At 41.4% G+C, this 17816-nt stretch overlaps 1 protein-coding gene across 1 annotated transcript; it reads left to right on the top strand.

Moving 5' to 3' along the window:
* Window positions 1-8339: 8339 nt before the first annotated feature.
* On the top strand, window positions 8340-17794 carry LOC118092147 (prostatic acid phosphatase-like). The gene is made up of 9 exons (XM_035129933.3): window positions 8340-8426; window positions 8956-9108; window positions 9968-10069; window positions 11691-11795; window positions 12607-12739; window positions 13823-13905; window positions 15337-15443; window positions 16380-16561; window positions 17329-17794. The coding sequence occupies exons 1-8, from the start codon at window positions 8346-8348 to the stop codon at window positions 16534-16536; spliced, it is 921 nt and encodes a 306-aa protein (XP_034985824.3). The 5' UTR covers window positions 8340-8345; the 3' UTR covers window positions 16537-16561; window positions 17329-17794.
* Window positions 17795-17816: the final 22 nt, after the last annotated feature.

Below are 17816 nucleotides of genomic sequence, written 5' to 3'. Positions count from 1 at the left end.
TTGACAATGTCAACTGGGAGTATATGAAAGGAGTAATAAAAGAAATAGGAATAGAAGGGAATTTTTTCAGAAGTATAGATACAATTTAAAAAAAACAAAAAGGAACTCTGATAATAAATGGAGACCTCTCCGAAGAAATTGAAATATCAAGGGGCACCCGGCAGGGATGCCCACTCTCCCCCCTCCTTTTCATCCTAACAATTGAAAGCCTACTGAAGGAAATAAAAGAAAGCGAGAGGATTAAAGGAATTAAAGTGGGTAGAAGTACATATAAAACGCGAGCTTTTGCAGATGACGTCATCATAATTTTAGAGGATCCTCTAGAGACAATAGGGCATTTGAAAAGAGTTCTAAATGATTACGGTAAAGTATCGGGCTTTAAAATAAATATGAACAAAACGAAAATTATTACAAAAAATTTAAGAGAAAAAGGGATAAAAGAATTGAGGGAAAAATCAGGATGGGAAATTGTAAATAAAGTGAAGTATTTGGGAATTGAAATTACAGCCAAAAATATAAACCTATTTGAAAATAATTATGGGAAAAAATGGAAGGAGATAGAGAGAGAGTTAGAAAGATGGAGTAATCTACAGATGACGTTATCTGCAAGGATAGCGGCGATCAAAATGGTAATATTACCAAAATTATCATTCTTATTTCAAATGCTCCCAATTGTGGAAAAAAAGGAAATTTTCGAAAAATGGAGGAAAGGGTTGAGTAAATTTATATGGGGGAAGAAAAGGCCAAGGATACAATACAGATTGTTGACTGATGCAAAGGAGAGGGGAGGATGGGGGGTCCCAGACCTAAGATTATACCATGCGGCAGCAAGCTTGGTGTGGCTAAAAGAATGGGTAGAATTGGATAATAAAGAGATATTAGACATAGAAGGGTTCAATAATATTCAGGGATGGCATCAATATTTATTAGAGGGGGGGAAAGGCGGATATAAAGAATTCACGAACCACGTGTTTAAAAGATCTTTATTAAAAATTTGGTATGAACATAAAAATATTTTGGAGCCGAAAACGCCCTGGTGGGCCTCCCCTATGGAAGCAACTGAACTATTCAGCAAATTCAGGCAGGGTAGATGGCCGACGTATTCGGATATCCTAGAGAGAGAGGGAGAACAATTAAGATTAAAACCATATCAAGTATTAAAACATGAATGCATGAGCTGGCTTCATTATGGCCAGATCCAAAGCTTATTTAATAAACATTTGAAAATTGGTTTTCCCGAAAATAAATCTAAATTGCAGGAGATATTATTGGAAAATGGTGGAAAACCAATGTCAAAACTCTATGCTTACCTTCTCGAGTGGGAATTAAAGGATGAATTGGTAAAAACCACGATGATACGTTGGGCCCAAGACTTAGGGAGACCTATATTTAGTAACAAATGGGAAAGACTCTGGAAAGAATGAATGAAATTCACGGCGTGCTCAGGTATTAAGGAGAATATTCTTAAAATGGTTTATAGATGGCATCTAACGCCGGCCAAAATTGCCAAAATACACAAAAATGATTCCAACAAATGTTGGAAATGTAAAGAGAAAATTGGTAATTATTACCACTGCTGGTGGCAGTGTGGCAAGGTTCAAGGATTTTGGAACGGAGTATATGAAAAATTGAAAAAAATGTTGAAAATGACGTTCCCCAAAAACCCAGAAATATTTTTATTGAATATGATCCCAGAAAATATTCCCGAAGGAAAGAGAAATATATTATTATATGCTAGTGCAGCGGCCAGACTATTGTTAGCTAAAAATTGGAAGGGTGAAAAGATGCCGACAATATATGAGTGGCAGGAGAAATTGGTTGAATTCATGAATTTAGATAAAATGACCACAGCAATAAGGAACATCCCCAAACAGAAATGTATTAAGGAATGGAAACAGGTAGAGGACTATTTAAGAAAAGAGAATTTTAATATAGATCTGGTGATATGCTTATATTGAAGATAAAAAACAGGGAAAAATTAATAATAAATATAAAAATTAGCAGTAGGAATTTAAGGATAATCCAAAAGAAGCAAGAATTTGGGAAATTTGTAAAATAAAGCGATGTATGAACAGTGGGAAGTTTTTTCTTTTTCTTATGGCAATTTCCAACTTTTAATCTATAATTTTCCTTTTCCCTTTTCCTTGTTTATCTTTTTATCTTAGGATTTATAATTCAAACCTTAAGTTTATATGATATCTTACCTGGTACATTATTATAGGTGTCGATTTCCGTTATGTTATATCATTGTGTATTATCAGTTATATTATTTGATATGTTAAATTGTAAGACTATTGAAATGGAATAACATTTCAAATTAGTGTTTATATGTTCTCTGTCTTACTATATATATGTGTGCATATATATGGTTACATATATATAGCTCTTCCCCCCCCTTTTTTTTCTTTTTCTTTTTCTCCCTCTTTTTTTGCTATTCTTTGTTGTTGTCTGAATGTGATTTTTTGCTAATTTGTTATGTTGTGCCTTTGTTTTTGGTTAAATGAATTTCATATTGTACCTTGTGTTTGTATAACCGAAATAAAGTTTATTTTTAATTTTTTAAAAAAAACATTTAATACTGTACTACATATTCTTCCATACTCCAATTTTTATATCAAACCATGTTATCCATAATAATTTTAACACTACAGGGAAAGTTAAAATTCTGCTTTTGTTTCCATCTGCTTACAGTGGTTTCCTAAATAGCTTATAAATTTTTCCCATTCTTTTATAAAGTTTTTGTCCTCTTGGTTTCTGAGTGTTCCTGTCAGTTTTGCCATCTCCGCATAGTCCATCAGCTCAGTTTGCCATTCTTTTCTGGTAGGGACTTTGTCTTCTTTCCATCTCTGGGCTAGTAGCATCCGGGTGGCTGTTGTTCCATACATTAAAGTCTTCTCTGCTCCTTTGGTATGTCGGTACCTATAGGTAAAGGTAAAGGGGCCCCTGACCATCAGGTCCAGTCGTGACCGACTCTGGGGTTGCGGTGCTCATCTCGCTCTATAGGCCGAGGGAGCCGGCGTACAGCTTCCAGATCATGTGGCCAGTATGACAAAGCCGCTTCTGGCAAACCAGAGCAGCACACGGAAACACCGTTTACCTTCCCACTGTAGAGGTACTTATTTATCTACTTGCACTTTGACATGCTTTCGAACTGCTAGGTTGGCAGTTCATGTTATTTACCTCTGTATAAAACCTTTGCTGTGAGTCCCTCCAGACGAGATCCTAAACCTTTGATAAACAAACTAAATAAGTTAAATAGTTGCATCTGTATGCCAAGCCTTTCTGAGGTAAAATGGTGCAGCTACACATCACTAAAATCATATGTGAAAGCACCCCCACTTTGTTCTTATTTTCATTTATTGAACATGCGTGTACGGAATCTTAATTAATGGAAATGATTATGGCAATGTGCCCTTTCCTTAGTGCCATGAATTATAATTTTCATTTCCCTCAAACAACCAGGCACAGTCGGGTCCTCTCTTGCAACTCTTGGTTGCCCTGTATTAGCTAAAGGGCACCATCCTGACCATAATGGATGCCCATGATGCTCTGTAGCCAATGCAGCTTCTGACTTTCAACTCTGAAATGGCTATGTCCAATTTCTGCTCAGGGCAAATGTTACTATGGTCCATTGGATGTTGGGTCTGTTTCTACAATAGTATGTACGTCAGCTTTTTAACATTCTCTTCCTCAATGAACACTTGATCTATGGAGATAATGGTATTGTGCTGTGCTGATGTCCTCCTTGACTGACCATGCTGTGGAACCGTAATGCCCGTGATTATTTGCCCATGCAAATACTTCAACTGGCCATGAGATTATGCATCTGTGCAGAATATCTTCTTCTTCTACTTTTTAATTATTTTTATTGTTTTTCCATATACAAAGTTATAAACAAAGAACTGTAAAGTATATTCATACGGAGATTCCTCCGAATCTCAGGACTTCCCCCCCATCCCCACCATGGGGTCCCATTTTAAGCATTTAATACTGTACTACATATTCTTCCATACTCCAATTTTTATATCAAACCATGTTATCCATAATAATTTTAACACTACACGTAAAGTTAAAATTCTGCTTTTGTTTCCATCTGCTTACAGTGGTTTCCTAAATAGCTTATAATTTTTTTCCATTCTTTTATAAAGTTTTTGTCCTCTTGGTTTCTGAGTGTTCCTGTCAGTTTTGCCATCTCCGCATAGTCCATCAGCTCAGTTTGCCATTCTTTTCTGGTAGGGACTTTGTCTTCTTTCCATCTCTGGGCTAGTAGCATCCGGGTGGCTGTTGTTCCATACATTAAAGTCTTCTCTGCTCCTTTGGTATGTCGGTACCTATAGGTAAAGGTGAAGGGGCCCCTGACCATCAGGTCCAGTCGTGTCCGACTCTGGGGTTGCGGCGCTCATCTCGCTCTATAGGCCGAGGGAGCCAGCGTTTGTCCGCAGACAGCTTCTGGGTCATGTGGCCAGCATGACAAAGCTGCTTCTGGCGAACCAGAGCAGCGCACGGAAATGCCGTTTACCTTCCCGCCGGAGCAGTCCCTATTTATCTACTTGCACTTTGATGTGCTTTCAAAATGCTAGGTGGGCAGGAGCTGGGACTGAGCAACGGGAGCTCACCCCGTTGCAGGGATTTGAACCGCCGACCTTCTGATCAGCAAGCCCTAGGCTCTGTGGTTTAACCCACAGCGTCACCTGGGTCCCGTTGGTACCTATAACTCCAAAAAAAAAAGTTTCTGCGTTCTTAACAAAAGTTATTTTAAGCACTTTTTCATTTCATAATATATCATCTCCCAGAAAGCTTTTATTACCTTACATGTCCACCACATATGATAAAATTGTACCTTTTTTTCTTTACATCTCCAGCAGATATTATTACTTGTCCTATACATTTTTGTACGGAATATCTTCTAAATAGGTTTGGGTTATTGTTTCCACCATCACTGACATACCTTCACCCTGAGTAACAACCAGTGTGGTGGGCGAGTGGGATGTTTCTCCCCTCCTGGCAGCAATACCACTATGTTTGCTTATTTATTTAGAAGATTTGCACCCCACCCACCACTGGATCAAGCGGTCCTCAAGGCAGCCAGCAAAAGACGGTAATCACATGAATGCATATACACAAATTGAGCTGTGGATGGATAGGGGTTGGAGTAAGCTTCCTGCAGCTATTCCTTCTCCGGCCAATTGGAAAGGTCCAGGCTTACCTTCAAACTGCCATTATGTTCTTCCTGGAAGAACATAATCTCCCCATTATCTTTGGTTCCCTGCCCATAAGCAGAAACCCAAGTCTCCTTCCTTTTGTAGATAAACCATGGGGCACAGCCTCCAGGAAAGTGTGGTCCTCCAGCCCTACAGAATTTGGCATCTCCTTCTCAGTCCTTGACTATATTACAAAAATACATAAATCAGTAGCCTTCAAGTTAAACTCCAAGATGAAATTTAGAGAGAGTCTCCACCCCTTGGTTTGCTCTTTATAAAGCACAACTTTCCCCCTTTCCACCTTCACTAACTAGGTAATTCATAATTACTGCCAGGAGCAACGGGGTCAGTGATGCTTCTGCGGCACGGTTTCAATAGTTGTGGCTTCGCCTTCTTCAGCCTGTTCTTGGGTCTACTTCTCCCGAGTATCACAGGAAGGGAACTGAAGTATGTTGTATTGGTAAGCGTGAGGTCTTCTTTTCATTGCTAACAATGGCCTTGACACTGTAGATCTTTGCAGTTCTTCTTTCTAAAAGTATGTTCCTGTGAATGATTTTATGCAGTTTGACATGCTGAGCAGAATTTTTTTCAGAAGGTTTGTTTTTATGAGAAAATTTCTGTGGTTTTTCTCCCCCCCCCCTTAAAAAAGACCACTTGGAATATCCCACCCCCATCCCCTATTTCTAACCATATTTTGTGGTTGCCATCTTTCCATTATTCCCACCCCCCACAGTGCTTTTGAAGAATGATGCTAGAGAAGTACTTCTAAGTACCACCACACACAAATAGCATTGTTTAAAGGAAAGGGTATGAAATGTCTATATAGAAACCAGAGCTTGAACAAAATACTGTCTAATTGAATTTAAACTCTCAATTTTTCTGGTCAGCTTTATGAAGAACACACAATGGGCTTGTAAGTGTTCAGTCATACAATATTTCACTTGACATCTGAATGTTAACGCCCAACAGCGAGCAGATTTTGCAATGCATGTTTTCTGAATATGAGAAAATGTTGTATTCCCTTTTTGCTTCCTTTTTCCAACTGTACAGCACTAAGGTTCCACGCAAACTATCACTTATTCTTTGCAGCACACAACAGTATTATTGACAGTCTTCCTTTTGTAGATACCCACCCTCAAAGTCTGTTAGCTCTAGAATAGGGGTTCCCGAACTATGGTCCATGCCCTTCCTTCAGGTGGTCTGCAACATGTCCTCATAATGATTTTGAATACTTATTTTATTTCTTCCATTGTTTTTCAGTTTGAATTATATGAAATGCAAAGTGTAGTACAATAAGATATAAGACATGAAAGAAGCACTAAAAATAGAATTAAAAATTATACAGCACAGAGTGGATTGCAAGCACTACAGTAGTCAAGAAAACCATTAAGACCAACAGACGTTTTCAAATGGTCCAGGAGAAACCACTTCTCTAGAAATTCCTTATGTACATTGTGTTCTCCTCTCAAAAGGACAAAAACTAAAATCGAAATACAGCTGTATTAGCGAATCCCCTTCAACTTCTCACCCTGCACAGAATTGCAGAGGCACAGCACTGCTAGGAGATATTCTGGCAGCTTTTTCATAGTGCATTTCTCTGATAACGAAGGCTATAATATTATAGGCACTTACTTAAAAAGCAGGACCCACTGAAGTCAAGTCATTGGGGCTTCTGAGAAGACAGGCATAGGGTAATGTTGTGAGAGGGCCGTGTGCTCCAGATTTAGAGCTGCGGCAGGGCAGTTAATACTTAATTCCAACAGATTGCATCCAGTTCTATTTTCTCTGAAAACTAACGCAATCTTCAAAACATTTCACCAGGTTTACCGGCATGGCGACAGAAACCCAGTTTCAACTTTTCCGACTAATGAGGTCAAAGAACACGTCTGGCCACAAGGATATGGACAGCTCACAACGGTCTGATAGCTGCTCTAAGGAATGAAATCGTATTTTGTTTATTTGTTTGCAGGCTCCAATAGTATCAGTGCCCATTTCAGTACAATGTACACAAACAATAATATAATTTATGTACGGTCCACTAACCCAAATTACAGAATGTAAACTATATAAATTTATTTTTTATTAAAAAAAAAAGAATCAAAGAGCAATCATAGACTAAGGTAAATTGCAGCATTTAGAAATTTTGCAACATTCTTTCCTTTTGCTGCTATTGAGAATGGGTTCTATCTCTCCCCCTCCCCAACCTGAGTCCTTATAATGACACTTCATCGTGAGGTAGTCTTTAAATATTGCTGTGGGCGAGAAGGGAAAGGCCGTGCATCAAGCAGGAAGTAGAATGGCAACAAAACATTGTTGAGAAGAAGACAAGCTGATGCCACCATCATAAGCCCCCACCCAACTCCCAGGCTGCAGAAGTTGCCAAAATGCAGCCCCCACTATCACAGTCTGCAGTTGGGACTGTGAATTTAAAAGGCTTTCTTAACCCAGCTCTAGAATGATGTCAGTGATGTGAGAGCTACAGCCGTATCAACACACATTCATAATTTGTTACAGAATCTGGTCCAGTCCCTTTTTTTTTTTAGTCTTGGAGACCTGCCACAAATCTAGATACAGATAGGTAGCAGTGTTGGTCTGACGCAGTCAAAATAAAAATAAAAAATCCTTCCAGTAGCACCTTAGAGCAGTGTTTCCCAACCAGTGTACCTCCAGATGTTTTGGGACTACAACTCCCATCATTCCTGACCACTGGTCTTGCTAGCTAGGGATGATGGGAGTTGTAGTCACAAAACATCTGGAGGCACACTGGTTGGGAAACACTGCCTTAGAGACCAACTAAGTTTGTCATAGGTATGAGCTTTCGTGTGCATGCACACTTCTTCAGATAGCTCATACCTATGACAAACTTAGTTGGTCTCTAAGGTGCTACTGGAAGGATTTTTTATTTTTATTTTGACAAATCTAGATGTTAACCTTGTTCTCCTGATGCTGTGAAAAGGAACAGGCCAAAATTCAGAGCCTAGCTTTTTCATGATGATGTAATGTACACCCAACACTGCGATCCTAGAATACACAAAGTGTTCCTTTATCCTTTGAAATAGTCAGAAGTAGCTTGGAGGGGGCGGTAAATTGCATCAATGAGTTTTACATGCATACTTTTTCTTTTTCTTTTTCCCATAGCGTGGAATGCGGCAGCAATACCAGTTGGGTAAATTCATAAAGGAGAGATATAAGGACTTTTTAAGTGATGAATACAAGCGAAATGAAGCAAGTATTGGAATTAACTCCCCCCTGTTTTCTCAGCAATAGCATTTATACTAATATAATGTTAGGGTCAAACTATGGATGAGCGTCCCCATGCTTGTCGGATTGGGACAAGCAAATAGAAGCAGAAGTGTAGTGATTTCCACCTTGTGTTCAAAATTTACTCATAATTGCAGTCCCCACAAGCCTAGCAGCATCCGCGGTGACTTTCCATCTCCAACCTTTCTCCTCCCTACCATGGCTACTATGTTCACCTTAGGGTGAAAGGCAGGGAATAAATTAGACGATCAACAACAACCACCCTGCCTTGGGGAATAGGCACCACACCCTGTTGACCTTTCACAGGATTTCCAGTTAGGAGATGGGGCACAGACAGAAAAAGAAGACAGCCGTCACCAGAACAGCAACCCTGAAAGTGGGTTGGTGTGGGTATGCAAGTTAGTATTATACCTTCCCCTGTGGAAAATAACCATCTAGGATCAAAACAGCAATGCCATCCTGAGCCACTCTTTCTTTCTTTATTCCTCCCCAGATTTATGTCCGAAGTACAGATTATGATCGAACCATTATGAGTGCTCAGGCCAATCTGGCCGGTCTCTTTCCCCCTAAAAAAAACCAAATCTGGAACAAAGAGATCGCTTGGCAACCAATTCCAGTTCATACTGTGCCACTTTCAGAGGAAAGGGTAAGAAAACGTGTGGTATTTTTAACCTTTTCCGCTCCCAGTTCAATGGAAACATGGTAACCTGAGAGGTGAATATTTCACTGAAATAGAGAGATAAATAGAGATGAGACAAAGTCTTGGAGTTGTGATGCACAGTTAGAGCTTCTATTTGCAAAAACCAGCTGAGGGCGCCCTAAATTTGGACCGAGGCCATGGGCATGGGGAAGTCAGTCTGTGGCATCGCTCGGAGCTTAAATGCATCAGCAGAAGTTGCACTGTGCATTGAAATCCCTGCTCAGAGGGGCACACTTGACCCTTGTTGCAGTCACACTCAAACTCTGAGTATGGAAGATAAGGAAGGGAAGTTTACTGTGTGAAATATTTGTTGGCTATGACAGCTCTTAGGTGCAGCTGAGGTAAATGTACAAAGAACCATGCTTGCTCTTCTATCTCTGCAGGAGAGAGAGAAAGGAAAGATAATTCCTCTCAAAGGTGGGGTGAAGAAGGAGGAAGTGAGGTCAGCAGCCCTGAGAGTGTCAGCCTAGCATCTGAAGAAAGGACAGCACTGAAAGTCTAGCGAGCATGGAAGCTCTTCTTTCTATCTACTTTCTGTCGCCATGCAAACCCACCAAGCCTTTAGCACAAGCCACCCCTGACCAAGGCAACTTTTTGCAACAGAAAATGTGGGAGTTGTAATCCCATGCTTCTGACTGCTTGCTCTTCAAGCATCTTCCCACCTGCCACAAAGCACAGGATGTGTGACTAGGACCTCAGGCTATTAATAATAATCTGAATTTAGGATGGACATATGTAATATACACAGGCAGGTGATAATATGAGGAGGTCTTTTAGCTGATTATGTTTCATTTCATTTTATTAGTTGTTGTACTATCCTGTTCGCGCTGCATGTCCAAAATTCGGTAAACTTCTAAAGGAAACTTTGGGATCCAAAACAGTCCAGGAAAAACTGAAAAGTCACATGGTAAGAAATGGAAAGGGAGAGTCTTATGGCTGCAATCCATGCGAGTAAATCCCACTGAAATCAATGGTGCTTGCTTCTGAGTAGACATACCTCGGAATGTGCTGCAAATGTCTGATATGACAGCCAAACGCCTTTCGTTTCTTGATGTGGCATCGATTATAAACCTGTTTTCTCATTATTAATTTGTTATTGTTTTGCTTACAGGTCTTTTTAGCAGTTGTGCAAGTCCAACTGACTTCCCTGGGCTGCTTAAAACTAGAGATGAATCAACCGTCCCCAAAGGGACTCTCTTATCTCTCTGAAATTACAACCTGTGCAGTGTGCAGCCTTGAACAGTGTTTTATTTTTCATGTTCCTGCCTGCTTGTAAAATAAAGGGAGAATCATTTTCCCCAAAAGGGGCAATAAAAGAGGTCTGGGCGGATTGCCTTGTTGGCTGTGCAGAGCAGGCAGTGGTGCTGCCATGTTTTCAGGGGGCATGTACAAAATGCCCACTGCCCCATCCCGCTCCATTTCCTCCCTCCCTCCACCCCTCTGCCCTGGTTAGTTACTACTCCCCACAGCCTTTTCACTAGCAAAAGGGAATGAAGAGGTCTCTTGTTCTTTCTTTGGGGGCAAAAATGAAAGAGAGTGGGGTTCTTTTGTCCCTTTCCTATCCTCTTTGAAGTGGAACAATAAAACTCAGGACAGATGTAGAAATGTCCAGTCACAGACAGCCCACGAATGCTACTGGAAACTCCCCATTTGCAGGGGTTACGTTCCTGGCCCCCATGCGCATTCCTGGAGCATGCATAAGCCCGCCCCACCTCATTAAACCCCATTATGCCCACACTCCAATCCCCATTCCATTCCCTCTTCTGGCCACGAGGTCCGCAGCAATGAGTTTTTACGCAGAGCTGCATTAATCGGACACACGTAAAATGGTCTCTGCCTGTACTATTTCACAGATGTGGAACACTGAGGTTGGTGTCACCAAGCAACACTACCACCAGTAATTAGGAGCACTTGTTTCTTTCAATATTTCCAAAGCATCCAGCAATTTCCTTTGACCACCTGTTCCCACCTGTGGAAAGGAGGATTGCAGAGATAAAACAGGCTTTGGCTGAATGGGGATTTGCCAACGTGTGACAGCATCCCACCTGGAAGTAGTAAGAGGTTGGAAGTGTCCGTATTGGCAAAATCAAGTTGACTGGAGCTCAGCAAACCCACCATTCATATCCTATGTCTCCAAGGCAATCTAAACCTTTCCCATCTCGCAGTTGAAATGACGATTGCATGGGTCTGCCTTTGAAGGGTCTTCCGAAGCTGCAACCTGACTGGTGCAGAACAGTGGCAGTCAAATTTATTTCTGCTGCTGTCTTCAGGGGCCATTGAGCATGCCGGTTGCCTACTGAAGCCTTGTTTGCCAACAGCTTTCAATCCCCTTGTGCTCCTTTCAAGCTCTGAAAGCCCGCCGTTTAATCCTGTCATCCAAGATTGGGGGCTACTGCAGCACCCCCCACATTATGGAACTGGCAGGGCAAAACATCGCCCCATTAAAAAACGGCAGTCACTGCAGGATCAGGCCCTACCATGCATTTGCACTTACTGATTCATTAATCCTTCTGCTCTTTATCTTTCAGTCACTTCTAGGTCAAATGGCAGCTAACCTGGGATACGAAGTGACAGATCTTCTGGATTTCAACAGTCACAAACTCTGGAATGCGTACGATGCTTTACTTGTTCAGGTAATTCCTAGTAAACCTATATGAAACTCATTCAGCCCCAACAAAAAAGGCCAAGGGGTTTAGGACGAGGTGGCATGTGGCAGATAAAAGCCACACTTGTGGCAAGGTCATGAACGATCCTGCTTTCAATATTATTTGTGCTGGCTGTAGGCTGTTGTAACCATAGTAGCAGAAGCTGCAGTGGTCCAAGTTACTGTTTACATCGAGGATGAGGAACCATTTTCAGTTTCAGGGGCACATTTGCGTCTAGGAAACATTCCAAGGTAGGACCACATATCAGTGGTGGTTTTAGGGGGCAAGGTTGTGTAGAGCTATAATTTTCCTTTTTCCCTGTGTGCAGAAGGATGGTTTACACCCACCCACCCACACCTCTCTATCTCCATATAAGAGACATTATCAGAAACCAAAGACACATTTCAGCAAAGCTAAAACACCCCTTTAGTTAGGCAGAGGCCTATTCTCCCCCCCCCAAAAAAGGGGGATCTTCCAGATTGAGTTCATCAACGCAGTTGGGGCTGTGTTTTTTCTTTTCTTTAACCACCACAGACATGGGGCTGGGAGAGGAGACCTATGTAGTCTAATTCTAATCCTACAATTGTGGAAATTTATTTAGACCAAATCCCCACTCGTCGTAATATGGTTTTATTGGGCGGCTGTGAGCCATTTTGTGTGGGCCCCAATGTGTCATGGAATGGGTTTTCCTATATATAAACATGAAGGTCCATGAAACAACTGAACAGATAAGAGTGAAAGAGCAAAGGCATGGCTGATAGATGAATCACCACCTGCTTTTATTTCTTTTCGACTGTAGAAAAAACATAACCAACCAGTACCACGCTGGGCTACGGACGAAGTCATGGACAATTTGAAAAATCTTTTGGCATTTTCCATAAATGCAATGTTCGGGATACACAAAAGAGAAATGAAATCACAACTACAAGGAGGTAAGAAAAAGAAAAACCCACAATTTTCTATATAAAAATAAAAAATCCTCCCAGTAGCACCTTAGAGACCAACTAAGTTTGCCATAGGTATGTCATATAGGGACCCAGGTGGCTCTGTGGGTTAAACCACAGAGCCTAGGGCTTGCCGATCAGAAGGTCGGCGGTTCGAATCCCTGCAACGGGGTGAGCTCCCGTTGCTTGGTCCCAGCTCCTGCCCACCTAGCAGTTCGAAAGCACATCAAAGTGCAAGTAGATAAATAGGGACCGCTCCGGCGGGAAGGTAAACGGCGTTTCCGTGCGCTGCTCTGGTTCGCCAGAAGCAGCTTTGTCATGCTGGCCACATGACCCGGAAGCTGTCTGCGGACAAACGCCGGCTCCCTCAGCCTATAGAGCAAGATGAGCACCGCAACCCCAAAGTCGGACACGACTGGACCTGATGGTCAGGGGCCCCTTTACCTTTACCTAAGGTGCTACTGGAAGGATTTTTTATTTTTATTTTGACTGCGTCAGACCAACATGGCTACCTACCTGTAATTTTCTATATGACATGCATATTATCTAAAGCAGGAGCAACTAACTTATCTTGGTTCAAGGGCTGCATTGAAGGTTGGACACACAGAGAGACCAAGTGCTGCATGCCTCATGTGTAGACACAAAGGCTGGATCTAGACTCATTAAAGAAACGTTTCAGGAAAACGCATTATAAAGCTTATAGTGGGAAGTCACATTGCCAAAGGGTCCAACTCTACAGCTCCATCTGGTGTCCCAATGTTATAGCACATTTAAAACTTTCTTTCTTTCTTTCTTTCTTTCTTTCTTTCTTTTTCTTTCTTTCTTTCTTTCTTTCTTTCTTAATGTAACTGAGTCCAAAGTCACATTCCTATGTGTGTATAGACCAACTTAGCACACATATAGTATACCCCTCAACAGTCCCAATTGAACTGGGAGTATTACTAGAATGTTAGAACTTCTCTGCCCCAGCTGGGGAGAAATGTCTTTGCCAATTTGCTTTAACAATTGGTTAAAGATAAAAAGGGCTTCTTGGTTTCACCAGCATTCGTATTCTTTTCCATCACCATTAAGGTCTCCTTGTGAAAGATATTTTGGATAAGATGACAGAAGCTACTCAGGCCACTGATGGAAGAAAAATGTTAATGTATTCAGCTGTAAGTATGAACATTTTAAATTGACCAAACCTCCTATAGCTCACATTCTCCTGCTACCTTTTGGCTCCCCTCTTTAAGCCGTCTATTTGGAAATGCAATTTGTCTACTCAAGTAACATTAGGCACATCAAATCTTTTTAAAACAGGGTTGAAAAGTGCCACTTTTTGCTTTGAAGGAAAAGCACTTATGCTCTTGGTGAGTCGCCCTACCCTCCTGATCTGGATTGGGCCACACTCTGTACATTATCTTTTGGGGGCTGTGGGGAGAGATTTGGGTAGGAAAACTGCATAGCCCTCCAGCCCAAATCAGGGTCCCACCTGAAATATACTCGGAGTCGAGAGTGAAGTTCATGCTCTTTATTCAGCTCATATTCATCAAGGAGAAGAAGAGAAGACGAATGGCTCTTTTCCCAAAACCATCTGCTTATATACATTATTTACACAATGGGCCTTGCGTGATTGGCTACTTCAGGGCTACACCTGTGGGCCAATTATATTGTGGATTGACTTCTGCCTGCAGCCTGATTGGCTGCTCCTACAGGCCAATCAGGTAGCAGATTCACTTCTGCCAGCCGCCTGATTGGCTGCTCCAGCAGGCCAATCAGGTTGCGGATTCACTTCCACCTGGAGTTGGATTGGGTAGCTCCCGCTGATTCTGAATCCTATTGTTCTAGGATTCAGCTCAGTACATAACACCACCACAGCTCATGTTCCTGCAAAATAAAAGTAATTACACAGAGAAAGAGAGAGAGATGATTGACATAAGGTTTCATTGATACTGAAGGCAGCCCCAGAGCTACAAATGTGAAGAAACTACATGTTAAAATACTAAATTAGCTGACTGTCTGGAACTAGCCTAAGGTCTTACATGCCCATTTTGTTGCACATTTCATTCCCTTTAGTGCCTGCTTGGATTATTTGCAAGCGTGATCCCTTTGCAGTATCTCATGTCCTAGAGACCATAATGAGGCCTTTGTCTAATATGGCATCTTTGAAACTAGCAGAGTCTGAGATAAGAACTCTCTTTCTATACATTCATATATACCAGGCATGTCCAACAGGTAGATCATGATCTACTGGTAGATCACTGGACGTGTGCGGTAGATCACTGGTAGATCATTGGCTCCCCGCAAAGAAGCTGAACAACTGTGGCTCCCCTTAAAGAAGCTCAATATTTTACCTCCTCCCTGAGAAAACTCAACAACTTTGATCCAACTACCCCAAAAGGGGCCTTCCTCCTTCCTAAAAAAAGCTCAACAACTTTGACCTGAACCCCCAAAAAGGGGAGTAGATCACTGCCAGTTTTTAACTCTGTGAGTAGATCGCAGTCTCTTGGGAGTTGGCCACCCCTGATATATACACACATGTACACACACACGCACACACTTCTGTCCTAAAAGTTACAATGAATTCTTTTCCCCCCCTTTTATAGCATGATATGACACTAGTTGCTCTCCAAGTAGCACTCAATGTTTTCAAAGAACAGCTACCTCCATACGCCGCCTGCCTATTTTTTGAGCTACATAAAGAAGACAGTGGGTAAATATGAACTCGTATATTCAATAATTAGCAGTGATTTATTGGGTAAGCATTTGCAAATTCACTCATCTTCTCAAACACAGTATTTCTTCTCACAATTCCTGCACTGCTGAAATGGGTCAAAAATCAGTTGCGTTCCCTCTGCGTTTGAGCTTGACATCCGGCTGTTCAAAATGCTGTTGAAAAATTATTTCATAGCTGAGTGTCTGAGGTGTGCATAACTTTGAAAGACAGAAAGGGGTTGAAAGGGTTGAGTCACACTTTGTGCCAAATCTACAATATTGATCATTGATGCAGAGCTGAGAAACCCCAGTTAAATCATAATTACTTGAAACAGCAGGTTAGAACTGGGCAACATGGAAAACAAGACTAAATACCACAAAATATCCAATTTCATGAAAGGGTTTTATAAACCACATCCAAAATAATAGTGCAGTTCTAGTCACCTTTAATGGGTCATAATCCCCACTGGGACTCACCTCTGAGACAACATGTGTATGATTATGCCTCAACGCACTTACTAGAGAAGAATCCCAACTGAACAGAATGAAATTTACTTCTAAGCAACTATACCCATAATAGCACTGCCTGAAGGCTACATTCCTGGGCTTACTTCAGAATAAACCCCATTGATATCTGTGGGACATATTTCTAAATATATATGCATGAAATAAATCGAACAACCAGGCGGCTTGTGACAAAGGGTTGGTTTTGCTTCTTTAAGTAAATCCCATCGAGATGGTTTGCATTCAGTCGAGAAAATCAGCAAGTTGTCTTGAGCCTTCCGTGGTTAGCAATACAGAAGTCCGCCCATCTTATCAGAAGAGTTCTCAGAGCAGTTCTTATGAAATGGAAGTGAGGCCTGGGTGATATATGGCTGCATCTTATGAAAATGGCTACAGAATGCTCTTAATGACCTAAATTTCTTATTTTCAGTGAGTTCACCATTGAGATGTACTATCGGGTCAGAAAATATGATCCACCCCATGCTCTTGTTTTGCCGGGCTGCGAAGCGGCTTGTCCCTTGCAGAAGTTTAAAGAACTGGTTTCCCCTGTCATACCAAAGGACTGGCAAGCAGAATGTAATAGTTAATGTAGGATGGCATCAGAAATGAGAGGTAAGATAGGTAGCAGGGTTGAAACGAACACATATAAAACCAATGTGTCAACATTCCATTTGTCAGCTTGACCTTCCTCACAACACCCCTATGAGGTAGATTAGGATGAATCGCCCAAGGTCAAACGGTGCACTTCATGAGGCTACCTTTGACTGTGACTCGGAAACTGCAACTAATCCAGAATGTGGCAGCTAGATTGGTGTCTGGGAGCGGCCGCAGGTACTGAAAGACCTACATTGGCTTCCAGTATGTTTCCAAGCACAATTCAAAGTGTTGGTGCTGACCTTTGAAGCCCTAAACAGCCTCGGCCCAGTATACCTGAAGGAGTGTCTCCACCCCCATCGTTCAGCTGAAGTCCATCTCCGAGGGCCTTCTGGTGGTTCCCTCACTGCAAGAAGTGAGGTTACACGGAACCAGGCAGAGGGCCTTCTCGGTAGTGGCGCCCTCCCTGTGGAACACCCTCCCATCAGATGTCAAGGAAATAAACATCTATATGAATTTGAGAAGAGACATTAAGGCAACCTGGTATAGGGAAGCTTTTAGCATATGATGTCCTCCTGTGTTTTTATATTTTTTTGGAAATCCACCCAGAGTGGCCAGGACAACCCAGTCAGATGGACAGGGTACAAATATTATTATTATACAGGTACACAGATGTATACATAACTTGTAATAACTATATGTGTATTTCCCAAAAATATATTTCTAAATGATGGCAGTGTTGTTGACCTTTTGACATGTTGCTATTGTCTCTCATCTTCTACCAGGGTGAAAAGTAAAATCAAAGAAAAGGCAAATGAGAAAATTAACATCCCCAGGAAGGAAAGTGGACAGCAAATAAGTTGTAGGACACCAGAAACACTGCGTGACACTTGATGATTTCGTGTGATTCTCATTATTAGGATTTTCCTCTTCTCAGAAATTATTCTGATCAAATAAAAACCAAATTGGCTTGAACAAACACTGCCGGCTGCGGCATCATTTACAAGTGAATGTGTGTCTATATACTAAATCTAAGGCCGGGGGGGGGGATGAAAGCCTGGTTGGAGAGCAGCAATTGATTTTGCAACCTTATTGACAATACAGTATTTTTAAATATTGCTTTTTTAAAAAAAGTTCAAATGTGCAACTGAGCTTCGTATTTTTTTTAGAAGTCCATTTATCAAAAATTGTTAACATATTTTGGGCATTAAACCCATATTCTTCAAATACGCCTCTTATATAACCGTGAAACTGAGCACTTGTAGAGTTCCCA

Source organism: Zootoca vivipara, chromosome 11 (assembly GCF_965207765.1).
Source record: "Zootoca vivipara chromosome 11, rZooViv2.hap1.1, whole genome shotgun sequence".
Lineage (NCBI taxonomy): Eukaryota > Metazoa > Chordata > Lepidosauria > Squamata > Lacertidae > Zootoca > Zootoca vivipara.
Note: the sequence above shows the minus strand (reverse complement) of the source record. Positions and strands in the feature narration are given on the sequence as shown.

What these genes read in the sequence shown, in the direction of transcription:
- LOC118092147 (XM_035129933.3), top strand. Translation starts at nt 8,346, where the DNA reads ATGCGGCAGCAATACCAGTTGGGTAAATTCATAAAGGAGAGATATAAG. An exon ending in TGCCACTTTCAGAGGAAAGG is followed by an intron (nt 9,109 to 9,967) that starts GTAAGAAAACGT and finishes TCATTTTATTAG; the next exon opens with TTGTTGTACTATCCTGTTCG. An exon ending in ACGATGCTTTACTTGTTCAG is followed by an intron (nt 11,796 to 12,606) that starts GTAATTCCTAGT and finishes TTTCGACTGTAG; the next exon opens with AAAAAACATAACCAACCAGT.